Genomic DNA, 18,487 nt, shown 5'->3' with positions numbered 1-18,487 from the left:
AACAGTTTGTAATTAATATAATGAATATAACTTAACCTTTTCATTGCAAAAAATATGCCACTTTTGCAGTGAAGGGATACATATGGTTTACTTATGTCCTTTATCTGAGTGATCTTTGGTGAAAAATAAGAAATAAAGAACAGTTTTATTTTTTTAAAGCTAAATGGCATGGAAGCTCAGGAATATCATAGCTAGTCAGATGCTTTCAGGTTTTTTTTCTTTGCTCAGTAATAATTGCACACACAAGTGCAGAGAGGGTAGTAGTGTCATTTCCCAAATGTTTTTCTTCTTAAAAGAAAGTAAGTTAAAACATCAAATAATGCCTTTGCGATAACATAACTATGGGCTTGGCAACAGTTTCTGACCTTTGTAATAATGATACTCAGAACAAAACCATAGAAAAAAAATCAACTAAAAGAACAAGGAAGCCCAAATACAAAGAAATTTCTTAGAAGACTTAGATTCACATCTTCACTGAGTGAACCAAGCTTGGCTTTTAGAGATGTAGAGATGTAACACGGCAAGCTTAAATTTGCATGAAAGTTTATTGCAAGGGTGAGAAAGAACCATCAAGACAAAACCTGCAGCCTCTTTCAGTAAGGCCCATGTTCAGTTTAGGAAACATTCAGACAGAGATGGACTCATTTACATTCCTCAGTTTGGTGAACTTGAACATTTGCAGAAGTGTTTCTCTGAATCACATGAATGATGCTTTAGGAACTGTACTTGAGATGTGTTACAAAAGGGCACTTTTTCTTCTTGTTCTTCATATTAAAACCCCTTATTTTATTTAAATATCAAAGTGTTTGTCACTTTTCCCACAGCTCAAGATTACTGATTCTTGGCTCTTTACGTTCCCGACTCCTTCTCCTCACACTCAGTCTACAATAGAAATTAGGCATTTGTTTTATGTGCTTTTACGCACTTCTGTCATCTCAGTAGTAATTCAGACAGTCCAGGAGAAGTTGAAAACCCAGCAGGAACACCCTGTACTGAGAACCCCTAAGTTTTCTCTAGTTTTATCTACCCTTAGGTAGATATAAAGTATCCTAACCCTTTAGCTCTTGTTACTGTTTAGTAATCAAACTGAGTAAATAAAAAATATACTAAAAAATAAAAATATACTAAAAAGCAGCCTTTTAAGAAAAAGCAAGATACATTCTTGTTTTTATAATACAAGCTACATTTGTATTGATGAAAAACTATCAATAGGATTTTTCTAAGTGCTTACAATAAAATCTGTGCTTTCGCTTTGCTTCATTCTAAATCTATTTGCAACTGAGTTGAAATTGCACTTCAGTTTGTTTTTCTTGTAATCTGAAACATGCCATCCTACATCCTTCAGCTAGAAGGGTGTCTTTCTGAAAGTGTAATAATATCAAAGAATTTATGAAATAAGAACCTTTTTTCCTATGCGATAGTGCTTTGACAGGTAATGAACCAAAAATTATGAAACACAATGGGTTTGGAAAGGATTTATGCTTGATATGTTTTAAGAGTTATTTTTCCATCTCAAATCACAAAGCAAATCTCAAATTTTTTATAAACTGGCAATTCTTATTTTGACTTTGCTCATGGGCTTTTCAGTCTTTTTCACAGGTGCGCTTGACACTGACAACAGGAAGATAATAGATGTAAAAGAGAAATCAGCTTAATTTAGCAGTTCTCTAAAAATAGAAACATCTCTACTGTTACTCTTCCACAGCAAAGAAATAACACAGATGTCTTGTGATTTTTTTTACTATTTGATTTTCAGTACACCCTTCAATGTTTTATTTATCATCATTTGTCAATTGAAGGGAAAGAAATCCCTATTCCTGTCAGAAAAGTATTAAGCAGCTGTCACCTTAGCTTGTGGTTGCAGCTCGGATGAAAACCTGATGCCACTGAATTTCCAAGTGAGTTTTCTGTTCTGAGCCAGTGAGTACAAAGAGTAGCAAAATAATCCTACATGGATTTAGTATTACTCCAGAGGCTTAGTACTTAATATAAGACTAATATACATCCATCTACTAAATGTTTCAGAAATCAGGCAAGCAGAAAAGCTTAACATTTCTCCTTCTCTGTCACAGGCTTGAGAACTGATGTAAATGTCAATAAGACTGGATCATGTCACTTGAAGAATCCTTATTGAGTTTTTGTTTCAGCCTGTACGTATGTCCATTTTCTGTCATATTTTAAATATTAGTCTCCCAAAATTAAAACAAAACTATGCATTTATAACAGGGACATTTATGTAACAAAACTATATTTTTTAATTATTCATATCAAACCATAGCTTAGGGTGAATGTTTTAAAATCCATGCAAGCTTCACTGATTTGAATTCTGTTGGAAAGCTGAAATGGAATAAACTCATAAAATGTAAGAGGAGTCTAATTCTAAACCTCTAAAGAGAGATTATTTTCTCTCTTGATATATTACATTTTCAAATTAAACCACAAGAGACAGACAGAGACTGCGGGTGCAGTGGGTGAAGGACATAGTTACCCTGAAGAGAAGGAAATGTAAACACAGCATTAATTAAACCCCAACAGACGCAGAAATGGGAGCAGTAAAGCACATTGTGGTTCCAGCAGCTTAACCTGCTGTCATGGTTTCACCCTACCCATCAGCCAAGCCCCACACAGTTGCTTGCTCACCTCCCCCACTAGGCAGGACTGGGGAGAGATTTGAAAGGGTAAAAGGTAGAAAAATTGTGGGTTGAGAGACAAATAAGGACAGTAAAAGACATGCACATAAGCAAAACAAAACAAGGAATTAATTTGCTGTTTCCCATGGGCTGACAGGTGTTCAGCCATCTCCAGGAAAGCAGGGCCCCATCACATGAAAGGGTTTCTTGGGAAGACAAGCACCATCACTCCAAATGTCCCCACTTCCTCCTTCTTCCCTCTACCATATATACAGGTAATGATGTTGTATAGTATGGAATATCCTTTTGCTCAGTTTGGGCCACCTGTCTGTCTGTGTCTCCTCCCAGCCTCTTGCATACTCCCAACTTCCTTGCCAGCATGGCACTACAAAAAAGCAGTGTGGTGGCTCTGTGTAAGCCCTGCTCAGCAATAACAAAAATATCTCTCCATTGTCAACTTTGTGTTCAGCACAGTTCCAAAAAATAGTCTCATACCAGCTACTGTGAAGAAAATAACTCTATCCCAGCCAAATCACACACACCTGGACATTTAAAAAACAAATCATTACAAGTAAGGGTGAATAAAAGCAGGGATGTCTTCTAGTCCAGGCTCTCCTGACAAGGAATTCAGGATTAGAGCATTGAGAGAACCTGGCAAAAGGAAAGAAGAAACTGGGAGGAGGATTTTCTGTACTCCACATTTCCTCAAGAGGCTATTTGCCCTCAAGAATGACATGCAACATCGTTTTGTGTGCTTTGCATGCCCCCTTCTCCCCTGCAGAAGACTCTAAAAGAACTATCCATAATTCTGCTGCTTGTTGTGATGGATATCTTCATTACTGAAAACAATGTCAAGGAGACCTACCCTTTTTGGAAACCTCTTGTAGGCACATAATCAGTAAGTCTGGTGTCTTTCAACTCCAATTCAAGAGGTGCCCACATTTGGAGGCACTTATGTTTTACAGACAGTAGCATTCCATGAGTGTATACAATTTATCTTTAGTCAGGCTGTGAATGCTGACACTGTTTTGCATTTGGCAGCATCTATGCATGCATTTTTTATCTCCTTCTTAACAAGATTTTCTGTCAGAAAAGCAAGTACAGAAGAAAATACGTTTGAGATTAACACAAACCAAAATGTGAGACATATTAGATAGCTCTATGACCAGTGTGACAGATTTAATGGAAATTTTCACCAATATTCTCTTCTTTCAAAGTACCTGTAATTTCTATAGGAATGGCATCTAGGGGTCTCTGATAGCAAATATCTTTCAATTTCAAAGGTATATTATTAGAGCTCTGTGATAACTCTGATATAGACAATTTTTTGTTTGTTTTGAGAAGTACAGGGTTGTTAGGCACAAAGGGATGCTACTTGAGCAGGATTTTTGAGGCAACAGACTTCATGAATAAATATTTGCTATGGTAAGTCACAGACAGAGGTTAAAATAGAGAGCATTAAGGCTTTTTTTCCAAGAGTGATGTGACAGTGAGTGCTCTTTCAAGTTAGCCTGAAAAATGAAGAATTCATTTCATTCTTGATAGAATTCCCCTGACAAGAACTGAATTTCATCTGCAACGGATTTGGCTCAAAGGGCTTTTTGCAATTGTGCCCTTCTGATGATTACTTCACTACTTGAAACATGCTTGCTTTGTGTCGTGTACATGATATATGTACACCTCTGACTTCTTTGCAATTCCTATTTTATTTTTCCTTTATCTAGGATCCCAACGACTCAGCTGGAAGCAACATTAATCAATATAACTTTCTTGATACCGACTCTCACCACTTCTGAATATTTTTACCTGACATTTGAAGCACTATGTCAAATAGATCATGTCAAGAAAGAACCTCAATAAGCCCCCACTGAGCTGCTTGCTGCAGTAGCTGTACCTTTTTCTGGAGTTGCACTCAGGTTTTTGTGAGTTGATTATCTCTTTACTGCACTGCAGCCTCCAGTAGAGACTTCACATTTGCCAGGTCTCAGGAATCATCAATGGTTAATAAAGCAAGATTTTTAGTAAAAGCCTCTCTCAGAAAGCACAGTTTTTGTCAGAATGGTTATTTCCAGCTATAGAGTTTCCCAGCACCATTGGCTGGGCTCTTTGAGGGACTGACTGGTTACACTGCTCATGGCCTATGACCACACAAATTAAAGTACTTTTTTTAACAAGATACGAGGTTAAGTGACACCAACTGGCACCTATGTTTTTTTACTCTAACCTCCTGCATCAGGGCTGTCTTGCAACAAGGTGATGAGTCAACAAGCAGGAGTATGCCTGAGCCCACTCTCTGCCTGTTATTAAACAGTAGAGGTGTGCCCACAGTTACTGGCTGAGTTGGCCTGGCACCTCTTCAGCCCTTAAAGTAACTCTTCACAGAGCCTACTGTAGATCTATCCTCTGCCTTTCTGGGCATTTGTTGGCATTTCTTCGCTTTTTCAATGCTGTACTTTTGTGAAATTGCCTCCCTGTACTTGCAGCTTAACGAAAGCAAGCATACACACTGTGGTGTGGGTTCTTTCCTGCAGCTGCTGAATGCTACTACGCTGCTTAAAATAAATGGGCTAAAGCATGAACTACTGCATCTGCCAAGAAATATCTATGTAAACCAGACAGTGAAAGCATGGGTCTGCTTTGCAGACTGCAAAACTGAAACTAATTTTGCAGAATTACAGATGATGCAAATAAGACATCTGCAAACAGAACATTTTTAAATAACTTACATTTTGCAGAAACTGAAGCTCAATAGTTTTTTTGGTTTTTCCTTCTCACTAGAAGAGGGCTTCTTCAGCCTCTAAACCTGTCAAAGCAGTTGCAATCTGTCCCTGGTTCTCATGTTTCTTTCCTTATATTTTGTTTATACTATAAAAACAGCAAGAGTCATTGAATGCATGCTCTCCTTTCCCTAAGCTGAAAAAAAAAAAAAAAGGAAAAAAAATTGAAATCCAGCCCTTACTTGAAGTGGATCACAGTTTAGTTGCAGAGTGTGGTGGGGGTTGGAAGTCAGAAGATATTGTGCACTACAGAAATTAAGGTCATGTATCTAGAGTAGATACAATGGATTTAGCTCATGAAGAATCTATGCACTAATGTTCTCACCCAGACATCAATTGAACTTCAACTTGTGATATGTGATTTTCTTTATGTTACAGTAACATAAGAGGTGTGATAAAGAATAGACTACGGATCAGTCTGGACAGTTGGGATCAATGGGTCAAGGTCAATGGTGTGAGGTTCAATAAGGTGAAATGCCAAGTCCTGCACCTGGGTCACAAGAACCCCATGCTGCACTACAGGCTTGGGGCAGAGTGGCTGGGAAGCTGCCCAGTGGAAAAGAACCCAGGGGTGCTGGTTAACAACAATCAGTGCTATGATTTAATTGGCATGGTGGTGTTTGCTCAAAGGTTCCATGACCTTGAAGGTCTTTTCCAAGCTTAATGATTCTATGATTCTAAGTATCAGAAAACCATTCAGCAGGGAAAAGGCTGCTGTTCTAAGTAGGGAAGAAGTCAGACTGCTAAAACATGATCATTTGGAGGGAGGTAAGGCTTTTCAGAAAGTAATTTTAATGGATTCAGTGCATTCAAGGAAAATCTGCCAAACTAAAGAATTTTTTTAGTTGATTAATATACGATTTATGTCCTTAATTTCTGTTTCAACATATTGATTTTCTCACTTGACATTTCTCCTCTAGGTTTTCAAGCCAAGTGTTCATGATATGATCCAGCTGGCTTACAGGGATCAACTACCCACTTGTGAATAATGGTTAAAAACGAATCCCACCTGGACGCTTTGACACTGGCAATGCTCCAGAATAAAACCATCTCCATCACCCTCCCAGTTGTGTACACAGTGGTGGCTCTGGTCAGCATTCCTGGCAACTTGTTCTCCCTTTGGGTGCTCTGTTGGCACATCAAACCCAAAACACCTTCTGTTATCTTCATGATCAACTTAAGCATCACGGACCTCATGCTGGCCAGCTGTTTCCCCTTCCAGATTTCTTATCACCTCCAAAGCAATCACTGGAGATTTGGCAAGACCCTTTGCAGCCTTGTGACAGTGATGTTCTACTCCAACATGTATTCTTCTATACTGACCATGACCTTTATCAGCATGGAGCGGTACATGGGTGTGGTACACCCCTTGAAGTTGATCAAGTGGAGAAGAAAAAGATATGCCTTGGCTGCCTGCGTAGCCATGTGGCTTTCCTTGCTACTAGCCTTCTACCCACTAGAAACTACAGACCTGACCTATGAAGTGAAAGAATTAGGGATTATAACCTGTTTTGATGTCCTAAAATGGGATATGCTGCCCACCTTTGCAGCTTGGGTAGCCTTTCTCCTCACTTTATTTGTTGTGCTGTTCCTGATCCCTTTTGTTGTAACAGTTGGATGCTACATTGGTATCATTAGGAAGCTAATTCAGACATCAAGCAGATATGGTAATAGGCAAAAGACTAGATCCATATACCTGGCGACAATTGTCCTTCTGTCCTTCATCACTTGCTTTGCCCCCAATAATTTTATCCTACTTGCACACATGATCAGCCGCCTATTTTACAGCAGCAGTTTGTACCCTGCCTACAAGCTCACCTTGTGCCTCAGTTGCTTCAACAATTGCATAGATCCCTTCATTTATTACTTTGCATCGAAAGAATTTTACCAGAAATTCATGCAAATGTTTCGCCCTAAGGTACTGCTCAGCGACAGTTTGGAAAACAGAAGGGAAAGTTTATTCTCTGGCAGAACCATGTCAGCCAGATCGATGTCAAGTGGACCTATGGATGGGTTAGAGGGAGTAAAGGTCAATTTGCAAAGGCAGGAAAGTGTTTTCTAGCTTTAAATATTCCGAGAAGAAAGACGCTTGTGAAGCTCATGAGCAGACACAGAAAACATTTCCTTATGAATGGCCATGCTCAAAACACCAGTGACAGAACTCAAGCTGCACTTAAACTGCATGTCAGAATTTTCTGGTCAGAAATGGAAGTGCTAAAGGAACTGAATTTATTCAAGAAGGCACTGAAGCAAATCAAACAGGGTTAGCCTGGAAATAGCCTTGCTGCATAAGACCGAAGGACAGGTTTAGAACAGTTCCTCTCAGGTTGTATGATAGTTAACCAAAGACTTGTGATTCTCAGTGAATGTGAAAAACTACTGTACATGAATTAGAGCACACACAAAAGCTGATTTGGGAGTAAGGGAATTGTTTTTCTGAGCAATGTGCTAAGCTTTGTTTTCATTTTTGTCTTTTGGTTTTTTTATTATATTTCTTTCTCTCTTGTATTTTTATAAAAGAAAGAATAAATGTAGCATGGCATTTTACCATTAATACATAATGCACAGCCACTGTGAAATCACCACAACACTCACCCAACTGCTTATCAGAGTCAAACCACATTGACACTTGAAAAGATTAAGTTGACTCATATTATTTATTTCAATCTTATACAGCAAAACATCTCATACAATGAAAGGAAAGCTAAGAATGTTTGCAAATACTTCTGTATTTCTTGAAGTTATTAATTTCTCAGGACTGTGGGGAGCAGTTTATTTAAGGAAATAGACTTTCCCACATTAACCTATTACAGTACCAATGCTGCTTGTATGTGGTTAGTATGAACTGGCCATTTTCACCAATTCACTGTAGGCTACACCTAGAAGAACTATCCCTCTCACCAGAATTGAGCTTTAAATAGTGCCTGGGGAGTGAGTTTTTCTTCCTTACAGAGATGGTGTAGATTATGAACCAGATTTTCAGCTGGATAAATGAAAATTCAGCCACAGACTGGAGAGTTATTCTGTGCCAGCAGAAACCAGCTGAAAACCTTTCCTGATGGCCAGATGTCAGAAATGGACTTCTTTCAGGCAGGCAAGAAGAAAGAAGAAAAGAAAGAGGAAAATAAAGCTTGAGAATGCGAGCTGTACTAAACATCCTGAAAATAAGTTATGGCAGGTGGGTTGAGCAGTCCTGTGTTTGGAGCCTTCCTCTGAAATATCTTTCTACAGCTTACATGTTGTAAGTACATTACAGAGCCATGTTTAATTCTTCTCACATCTCAACAACTGCCTGTGTGCTTGGAAAGACAACTGCTACAGAACGTGCACTGGGGACAGACAAAAGATAAGTTTTTCCTGTAGTATTTACAGCTTTTTACCTACATTTGACTCTCATTAACCGAGGAGAGACACAAACCACCTGAGAAGACCAGACAAGTCCCCCACACAAGCAAGACAAAGCTACACCATATCCTTTTACTGTGCTGCAACTCCATCCAACACTGAGGAGGAAGCTGTCTGTAGCATTGTGGACAGTTGGTTCAGACATCTCTTGCTGCACTGATTCCTGAGCTCCTGTGCCTAAGTAATAAGCAACACCTTAAAAGGCCCTTAAAATTTGCTGGTTTTCATTTGGTATCTCATGATTAAAAAACAATTTTCCATCACTAATCACTATTAATTTCTTCACAGTTGAGGGTGTGAAAACTACAAAACACACTGTGAGATATTAGAATGTCCTATATTCTGCTAAGGTATTGTCAGTTTTTGGAGTAGAATAAATGAGTGGACCTAGCACTACTGTTTACAAGCCAGTGTGAACATTCAATGCTTCGTTTCATTTCACAGTGTTAGTTTTAATTGATCTACACATTTTCTGTGTACAGGGCCAACCTTAGTGATATGTAACTCACCTAAACCCTCTAATTAATTTGCCTTGAAGCCACCCTTCACTATTCACTTTCATATGATTCCAGCTTTCTCACTATCACAATTGTTTAATTGTTTTCTGTATTTTGTTGTGGCAGAAAATTTTTTGAAGTTTATACTGAAATCTCTCTCCTTTTTCTTTTCTTTAACATGGAAATATTTTTTACATTGAAAGCCTTTATTTCTCCTGCATCTAATGCAGACTTCATTTTATCTTGAACATGGTCCTTAAGTGCATAGTCCCTCCTAAAATATGCTGCAAAGTGCTTGAACAATAACTGACATAAAATAGAGCCAAAAGGGCAGAAACCTTGCACTTTGGACATCAACTGCTATATTTTGAAGAATAGTGAATTGCTCCTTTTTCAGGTGAGAAAATGTGCTCACAACTGTGTGAAAATGTTGAGAATCAAGAGAATAAATTATTATTAAAAGAGGCCCATCATACTATTCTTTGATCCTGGAAATATATCCTTATGGAGCATCATAAGAATAATGGTTTCTACCCTCTTGATTATGAGTGTAAGTTGACATGTATACATAGAAATATATACATAAGTGTACACTGCAATTTGTAAGGTTATTGAGAAGTTCATGTCCATATTACGTTCAGTTTGGGGAATATGGGCCCTGGGCAACTTGCTTACTTGTAAGCATTACTATGTAGTTAATGAAATTTTACTGAAAAGAAAAGAATGTGAAGGCTTCTGTTTGTTATTGGAGTTGGGAGGGGAGTTTATGTTTGGTTTTGTTTTTTAATTACTGTATATAAATTTAACCTATGAAAGTGGCTGAACTTTTTTGTACATATGATGATAATTAAAAAAAATAAAAAGAACATGATTAAAGAGTCGTTCCTGTGTTTTCACCTGCCACGCACAAAGAACTTCCAAACATAGAAGAGGGCAGGGAAACCAAGTTATGAAATAAAATTAATCTGTTTCTCATTGTTATTGCAGACTTTTTCTGTTTTTTTCTGAGATATATATTAGAAGTTGGCATTGCCACAGACCCTTCACACAAATTTTAAAAGTATCAATGCTTTAATGAGGTGTTGGCTAACTTGAATCCTCCTTTTCCTTGCCCAAGAGGTGCACCGATACATATATATTTTTAATTTCTATGCATTTCTGAATGAACCTCGCAGTCAGAGCCATTCCCACCTCCAGCCTGGAGCAAGGCATTGGAGGAAACTGGGAATGGGCAGTCAGAGTCAGTAGTCATGGAATCATACAATCATAGAATATATCAAGTTGGAAGAGACCCACAAGGATCATCGTTTCCAACTCCTGGCCCTGCACTGCACCATCCCCAAGGGTCACACCATGCGTACTGGAGTATTGTCCAAACTCTTCTTGAACTCTGTCAGGCTGGTGCTGTGACCATTTCCCCAGGGAGCCTGTTCCAGTGCCCAGCCACCCTCAGAGTAAATATTTTCCTAATATCCAACCTAAACCTCCCCTGACACAACTTCAGGCCAATCCCTTGTGTCCTCTTCCTGAGGTTCTCTGTCTTCAAAGAGAAGAGAACCATTCCTGCCCCTTTTCTTCCCCTCACAAGGAAGTTGCAACTGCAATGAAGTCTCCCCTCAGTCTCCTCTTCTCCAGGCTGAACAGACCAAGTGCCCTCAGCTGCTCCTCATACAGCTTCCCTTCTACACACCTCACTATCTTTGTAGCGCTCCTTTGGATGTTCTCTAAGACTTTGTGTCTCATATTGTGGCACGAAGGACACCAGCACAGAGAAAAGCAGGACAATCACCTCGCTCAACCAGCTCACGATGCTGTGCTTTCATAAATGTTCCCTAGACTGACTATGTCACATTTTGGGTTCATTGTCTTTTTGACTACATATACGGTGATATATGAGAGGGTCAGAAATTATCCTGAAGCAAACTCATCACTTTTTGTCATTTTTTCCAGTTCAAAGTGTTAAAAATAACATGAGGTCTACATTGATACCAGTTGGGGTGTTATTTCTCTAAGGCGATGGCTAAGGTATATGCTCCCCAAAGATGGGAGGGATAGCACAAACGCTTGTGTGTGAAATTCAGTGTTGGTAAATGTGAAATAATACACACAGGGAAATCTATGCCCAGCTTTGTGTATAAAATGATGTTGCTTGTCAGCGACTACAATGAATCACAATCCGTAATTCAATTCATTAGCTCAGCATCATAGAAATCCATAGTTCACCCATACCTAGTTTACTCTCTGCACTTCTGGCCTCAGTCAGAGATAGGATCAACAAGGACTAGAAAAGGTCAAGGTAAGAGCATATGGTATGCTCTAAGAAACTAATTTAAAATCTTAGAAGTTAAACAGTTTAGGACTGTTCATCTCAGAAAAGATGACAATATAAGGTAGGTAGGAAACAGGCTTACAAAATCCTCAATGAAATGCAAAAGCTGATTTGGATGACTTACGTTGCCTTTGCCCAATAATTGATGAACAACATATTGAGCTAATGAGATCCAGGCTTATAACCAGATAAAGTTTGCATCTCTTACAACACACAGTATAATTAAAAAACACTTTGCCAGGAATGTTGTGGATGCACATAGTGCACTGCTCCAGAGAAACTGGAAAATAACATGGAAGATAAATCCACTGTAGGCTACTAAACAGGCAAACCACCACAGGCCCAGGAAGACCCCGAGGACTAAAACTGTCAAAGGCTGGAGGAGTTCTAAGAAGAAGTCATGGTATGTGATTGCCCTGTTCTCCCTTATCTTGATTTTCCACTGTTTGAGGCAGAACACCCTAAGGAAGACAGCCCCTTGGCTCCGCTCTGGTCCATCTCACACTCCCAGTTAAGGCCTGCCAGAACCATCTTGGAGCTCGGTCTTCTCCACCCTGCCTGCTGGGGTGCTGCCAGAGGGGATTCAGTAGGGAATTCAGCCTGCTACCATCTTGGAAGTGGCAATTCCACAGTCAGGGGAACCTGAGGCATAAGCTTATCATCTATCACTTAGCCCTTTTGAGAGGTCACAGCATCACAGGATGGCTGAGGCTGGAAGAGACCTCTGGAGGACACCATGTCCAACCCCCCAAGTGATCTCTCACGATCAGGTAAAGATGAACTTTTGTCTTGCCCTTCCACAAACCTCTCTAGGTGCTTGTAACAGTTCATCGATTTTGCTTCAAAACCACATAATCATTAATTCAATTTCTGACATATTTTCTCACCTCTGGTCTCATTTTTTCCATCAACTATCTCTCTCAAAGGTGGCTGCTGTTGGAGCTGACTAGCAGAAGACCTTCTTGTCCACTTGGGGCAATTCCCTGTTGCTGTTTTTTTTTAATTTCTCAGGCTGCAGCCTAGTCTACTCTTTTAACTCACAGCTACATTAGTAAAGAGCACAATTCTCTGCCGTGAATTGTCATAAATACATTAGCAAATACACGCTAGTGTACATTTTCTGGGGAAAAAAAAAAAGTAACAAAATATTTTTTAATGACCTGAAATATTCCTCTAAAAAAGCTAATTTAAGATACTATGACCTGGAAAGTCCATTAAAATAATCAGTTTATTGATAAAATTTTTAGATGTACCTAAACTCACAGTTCTTTTATGTGCCCCAAATGAAAATTCTAATATAAAATAACTCTCACAAGAATGATTAGGATATAAGCCTTGGTTATTGTCCTTAGTAATTAAATACATCCTGAAAAAAAACCTCAAAACAACCAGGAATATTTTACAGGAATAAATGTACTTTCCTCATTTATGCCACAGTTCATAGTCTCAAAAGGAGTTATTGAAAGCAAAATTTCAGTCATACTATTCATTTTTATATACTGGGATTACTTTAATTCTGGATTAAGTTTTGCAAGTAAGTGTTTTCTTCTTGAAACTATAAAGTGAAATTATGGAGTGCATAATAGAGTGGAGCATAATGCTCAGTTGAAATATCTTTTTTAAAGCTTTCCTTTTATTTGACAAAAAAAACCCAACCCTGCATAACTGAAATCTGGACTGCCATTGAACTTCTGGTCTTTCCTTACTTAGCTGCAAGTTTTCTAGTATTTAGGAAAGGAATTAAGGAATAAAGTCTAAACAGCTGTAATATGTTATCAAATGAGGAGACTCTCAAGCCTCTGTAATTATAAAACATGAAGTTCAGAACTGTCAGACAGAATACCTTTTAGCTTTTAGCATAAATAAATACCTCAACTCCTTTCTTGACTGTCTTAGCTCATGATGATGTCTTACAGTCAGTCTTTTTCTTCTGCAGACATTTTCAGCACAGAGACACTGATGGTTTCTTTCCCCAGTTTCTGCACCACTTCCCACATGACCTGGCTCTGGCATGCCCCAATTTGCAGAAAGAAAAGTTCTCATTGTCCTGCTGAGAGCTACTCAGTCTAATTGACCTCTGGAGCTTTTCCTAGTATGTTCCACAATCTTAACTGCTGTTGTTGTATGGTGAAGTACCAAGAAAATAGAGAAGTGTTTTGTTGAGTGCCTTAAATCTGGGGAGATTTTAAGGTCTTTCTCCCCTGCTGTGTGTCTGAGCAGCTTTATCAAAGGAGAAAGGACAACAGACTTACATGAAGTATAAACAGAATCAAGCTAGAAGTGACTTCTGTAGCAGCTGGGCAGAGAAATACTCTAAGTAACTGCAGAGAGACACAGGAAGTTAGTTTCTGCAATAGGCTATCTGCAGTTAGAGAATGTCTGTAAATAGTTTTCTTCATAAACAGACACTTTCATTTTAGAAACACGGCGCCTTTTCAGCAGAAAAGCTGGAACCAGCAGTAAATCCCCAGATCTCTGCTGTAAGGAAAGGAATGTGATTAACAGACAAATAAACACTATCGAGATACAGAACAAACATCTCACAGAGTGACTCCAACCTCTGGAAATGTGGGCTTGCCATGCACAAAAAGTGTAACTTACCTGATCAAGTGTTGCCCTAAGCATCTTATTGCTTGGCAGCAGTCATGATGACTGATGACTGTCCCCTTCATTTCCTAAACAATACCTGCTTTGTTTTTTGATTGCATTCAGACATCCAGATGTCAGTAGATCTCTGTGTTATCATAGACACACATTTCAAAAGAAATGCTGGTATCCCACAACTGTTACCATCTACATCTTGGCAGCTGTTTTTGAATTTTGCCATCTTAATGTTTGTAACAGCAGGTTACAATAATATTCCTGGGGATCCCAGCAAGCACTTAAATAGGCTGTGGGTCTTTTTTACCTCCCCAAACTCACACGGCTTCAGAAAATAAAGGAAAATATATAAGTTAATGTGTTCATTAAAGACTCTTCCTGCCATTTACCTCTAAAAAGTCTGCCCACCTTCTCAGTTAAAAACTGTCTATGGAGTGCAATGGCTTTTTCTCCCTCAAAAATTTCAGCACCACAAGACCTCTGACATGGTTTCCCCAGTTCCGTATTATTATCAGCATGCTGACATTTTTTCCTTTCCCTGTTTTATCTTACATTTCATAGTATCTGCAGAATTCATTGGTATCCCACCTCATTTTGATGAGTAATGCAAATTGCTCTGTATGCTTTCACATAAAGTGTCCATATGTTTGAAATTTTTAAAACCTCTAAACTAGTACAAAAATAACTTAAAATACAACATTTAATCTTTCTTCAGTTGATACATCTGATAAAATTGACATGAGAGGAGACATAAATATGACAGTGTTTATTTCCATATTCAATAAATGTATTTGTTTCATAGGGTAGAATTATTCCTGTTCTTATAACCATGAAAATTTGCTGGAGGAGCCTTAAGATCTGTGGCAATCATATCTTAGCTTTTATTAGCGTGCTTATGGTGTCTCTTTATCACTCCAATCTCAGTGCATCTCTTTCAAGATATTGCTAGACATATTGCCATTCACATGAGCTCTGACTGTCCCTAAAAGTACACATCTGCACGCACAGATGTGCATCCAGTGCTCTGCCTGGAGATGCTAAGGGTAGACCTCATGGAGGTTCACAGCTTCCTCTAGAGGGCAAGAGGAGGGGCAGGCACTGACCTCTTCTCTATGTTCACCGGTGACAGGACCCAAGAGAATGGCCTGAAGCTGTTCTATCATGTAATTCTTAAAATTAAAACTAGGAATGAGAGCGTTTAGGGTGTGTGGTCTTTAATTATTAGAAGTTACAGCATTTTAGAGGTACTTGAAAGTTAAGGTTCATGATGAAATACGTAAGAAAAAGACGGGACGCACTGCCCTCCGGTGGAGATTCAGATAATAAATACAAGAGCTCCACATATATTCTTGACCTTGGAGCCTCAGAAGATACTTTCTGGAAAAACTGGGATTACAGCTGAGCCAATTAATATTCTCTTCTCTGCACCTTATTTTAATTTTCCCTAACTTCCTGCCGTTGTCTTTGGAGCTGTCATTATACTGTGTAAAAAGAAGGAAGACTTATTTTTCCAGACTTAGGCAACTATACATTTGTATCTTACATCACATATGCGTACATGTATTTTTTTATAAGCACACACACATAGATAACATGTGCATGCTGCATATATAATATAATATATATATATATATATATATATATATTATTTATATGCACATTTCCCCAAAAATATTTAATGTACTTGTTTATGCATTTTTCTAATTTAAATAACACAGAACCAGTGTTTTTTTATAGCCTGACACACAGCCTTTTTTTGTCTAGAGACTAAGTAAGTGTTAACTGAAGTGAGACTGGGGCAGTACTGTGATTAAAGGTGGAATGAGCAGCAAAAACCAGACATAAGACTTCAAGAGAGGCTCATGGATTCAATACAATACACTGGCTGTCAAACACACAAACACACAGATATCTAGGGATGCTGTCAAAGCAAACAGTTATCCTCCCGTCCCAGAGACTACAGGGTTATTAGACTCTGCTCAGTCTTCCCTTCTGAGGCTGCTTGCTGGCCTCAAGATTACAGCACAGAGAAAGAAAACTCTGAACCAGAGACTTCAGAGTCTTCTAGACTCTGAAAACTTCTAGACCAGAAGTTGCTCTCAGCAGCAGACAGTGGCTGTGGCAACAGTGGGGAAAGTCTGCGCTGTCAGCGTGTGTAACTATAATGCTGTTTCTATGCTGTGTAAATCAAGATGTGCTTGCAGCACTCTATACTGGAGGAGGATATAGCACATATTTGATATCAGGTAGAAACTAGTAGGAAGGAAGCATTCTTTTCTTTATTCTATCTTGTGTTGCTGCTGTGGACCTGGCAGTTCATCCTCTTGGCCAGCACAGGCACAAAATCTGTAATTCTGTGCTCCTCTTACTAGGATTTAGTTGTCTGAAAATGTTTTTTCAAGGCTCTAGGCTTCTCTGATTTCCAGTATCTTTTCTGTGGAAGAGGTCAAAAGAAAAGTAGTTACTTTGAATTCCTGACATCCTTTCTTCAATTATTCTTGGAAGGACACTTAATACACTATTTAAATGTGCTGGACAAGTATGACTCTTTGGGGCTTGGGTAATGATTTCTGTATTAAAAGTTGCTTTGTGAATGGCCATGTCCTCCTCCTGCACATTGCTACATCCATGTTTAACATAGCTGCTTTCCTTGTCCCAGGAGATGGGCATGGAGCTGCCTGACAAATGGGTTGGTATTCTTCTGGTACTAGTTATACTGTATTCCCTCAGCAGTTGTGAAGTTTCTTCACAAGAAGTATGATGTCTTTTGATAACTATGCTATGAAGACAAAGATCTTCAAATTAAGTATATGTAAAAACATTTACAGGGATATTATATATCCTACAGCCTGTGTATTTAAATCTGATTTAATCTGACTTCCTGTGTCTCCACAAAATGTTTCCATATGACTGTAGTACTACTCTACTTCAAATAGAAAGGGAATTCTGGGAAGTGGTCACCTAGGGACCTAGGAGATATCACAGGCCTTCCAAGCTGGACAGAAGAGGAGGAAGGAGCATTTGGACCTGAGCTGACAAATTGATAGGGATTCTTAAAAATGGCCTATGAGAACATAGAGCTGTGCAGTAAGACTGTGAAAGAAATCTAGGGTATCTGCTCTGAAAGCACTCCCTGAGTCTGGAAAAATCTAGAATACCCCTTCATAAACCACATATGCAGCTGAACATGTAAAGCAATCTTAAAACATCAAGGAGATGGAGTGCTGTATGAAGTAAGTAAATCTGCTCAGAAAGCTGCCAGCTAAATACAAGCTGTATATAAAAAGACAAAAATAAAACATAGGATAGGGAATGTTAAATGACACCATGATTGTAAAAAACTGATGATTAGCTGATGAAACAGAATCCATCTGCAAACAACTAAAGATCTTTTCCCCTACAGTAACAGAAACAACAAGTATTAATTACTTCATGAATTAGGCAGACACGTTAGACTATGGCAAGGATTTTGGTGGCAGAAAAATGTTCCTTGGAAAATATAAGTGTAAGTTCTTTGAATTGATGAGGTTATCCTAGAAAAGTCAAATTGCCCTGCGAAAGGTGAAATGCTCATTCCCTTTACAGATAATCCCCTACAGTTCACTAATTTCCTCGCAATGGAAATGCATTGTTCCCCAAACAAGATGATCCTGTGCTTGCACAGGTGGGTCAGGCAAATAATACATCTGGGTTGAAATACATACACTCATCACAGTACACACAAAAGCAGGCACATGAACTTAATGATCACAGTGTTCTTTACATGCTCGAAGGTGTTACTGTGATGGCCACTGAGTAAATGCATAGACAGAAAAGTGGTGAAGTCAGGAGCTTTAACTGCTGTTTTGCTTCTGTTCAGAATACCTTGGATATTTGAAAAAGTCAATAGTTTCATAACCAACCTTGGACAAGCTAATCTTTGACTAGCACAGTCAGCCACGACACAAACTTTCCTGATAAATGCTGGTGTCATTGATCTTCCCCTCGGTCAGCTCGCTGCAGCCTCACCCTTGCTGTGCCTGGCTTGCGAGGCCACCACGGAGCAGTCAACGGCTCTCCGTCAAACCTCTCCCAGCCGTGGCAGCTTCTGTGATGTGGTTTAGCTTTTCTCACAGGGTTCTTTGGTTTGACATTTAGACCAGCAGAAATAACATGTAAAGATGGTAAATGAAAAGACGTATTTCAACAGGTTTGTGGTTTTGTCTTTTAAATAAGCAAAATCACTATTTGCCATGTAAGTTTAACAGA

The 18,487-nt window shown here is 38.9% G+C and overlaps 1 protein-coding gene across 8 annotated transcripts in view; it reads left to right on the top strand.

Moving 5' to 3' along the window:
• The window catches only part of P2RY8 (P2Y receptor family member 8), a 55,423-nt gene extending 45,233 nt beyond the window's left edge, over positions 1-10,190 (top strand). For 4 of the 8 annotated variants that reach the window (XR_015284403.1, XR_015284402.1, XR_015284406.1 and 1 more), the window contains one exon: positions 6,328-10,190. Coding sequence is in view for 3 of the 8 variants with exons in the window: in XM_086880697.1 (XP_086736823.1) it covers positions 6,396-7,469 (1,074 nt within the window). In the remaining 5 variants the exon portion in view is untranslated. Of the gene's footprint in view, positions 1-2,072; positions 2,151-2,787; positions 2,906-6,327 lie in introns of those variants that run through there. The other 4 variants (XR_015284404.1, XM_086880698.1, XR_015284405.1 and 1 more) reach the window with 3 other exon arrangements.
• The last annotated feature ends 8,297 nt before the right edge of the window (positions 10,191-18,487 follow it).

This window comes from Cyanistes caeruleus, chromosome 3 (genome assembly GCF_971803275.1).
Source record: "Cyanistes caeruleus chromosome 3, bCyaCae1.hap1.1, whole genome shotgun sequence".
Classification (NCBI taxonomy): Eukaryota; Metazoa; Chordata; class Aves; order Passeriformes; family Paridae; genus Cyanistes; species Cyanistes caeruleus.
This window is presented reverse-complemented; position numbering and strand designations above follow the sequence as displayed.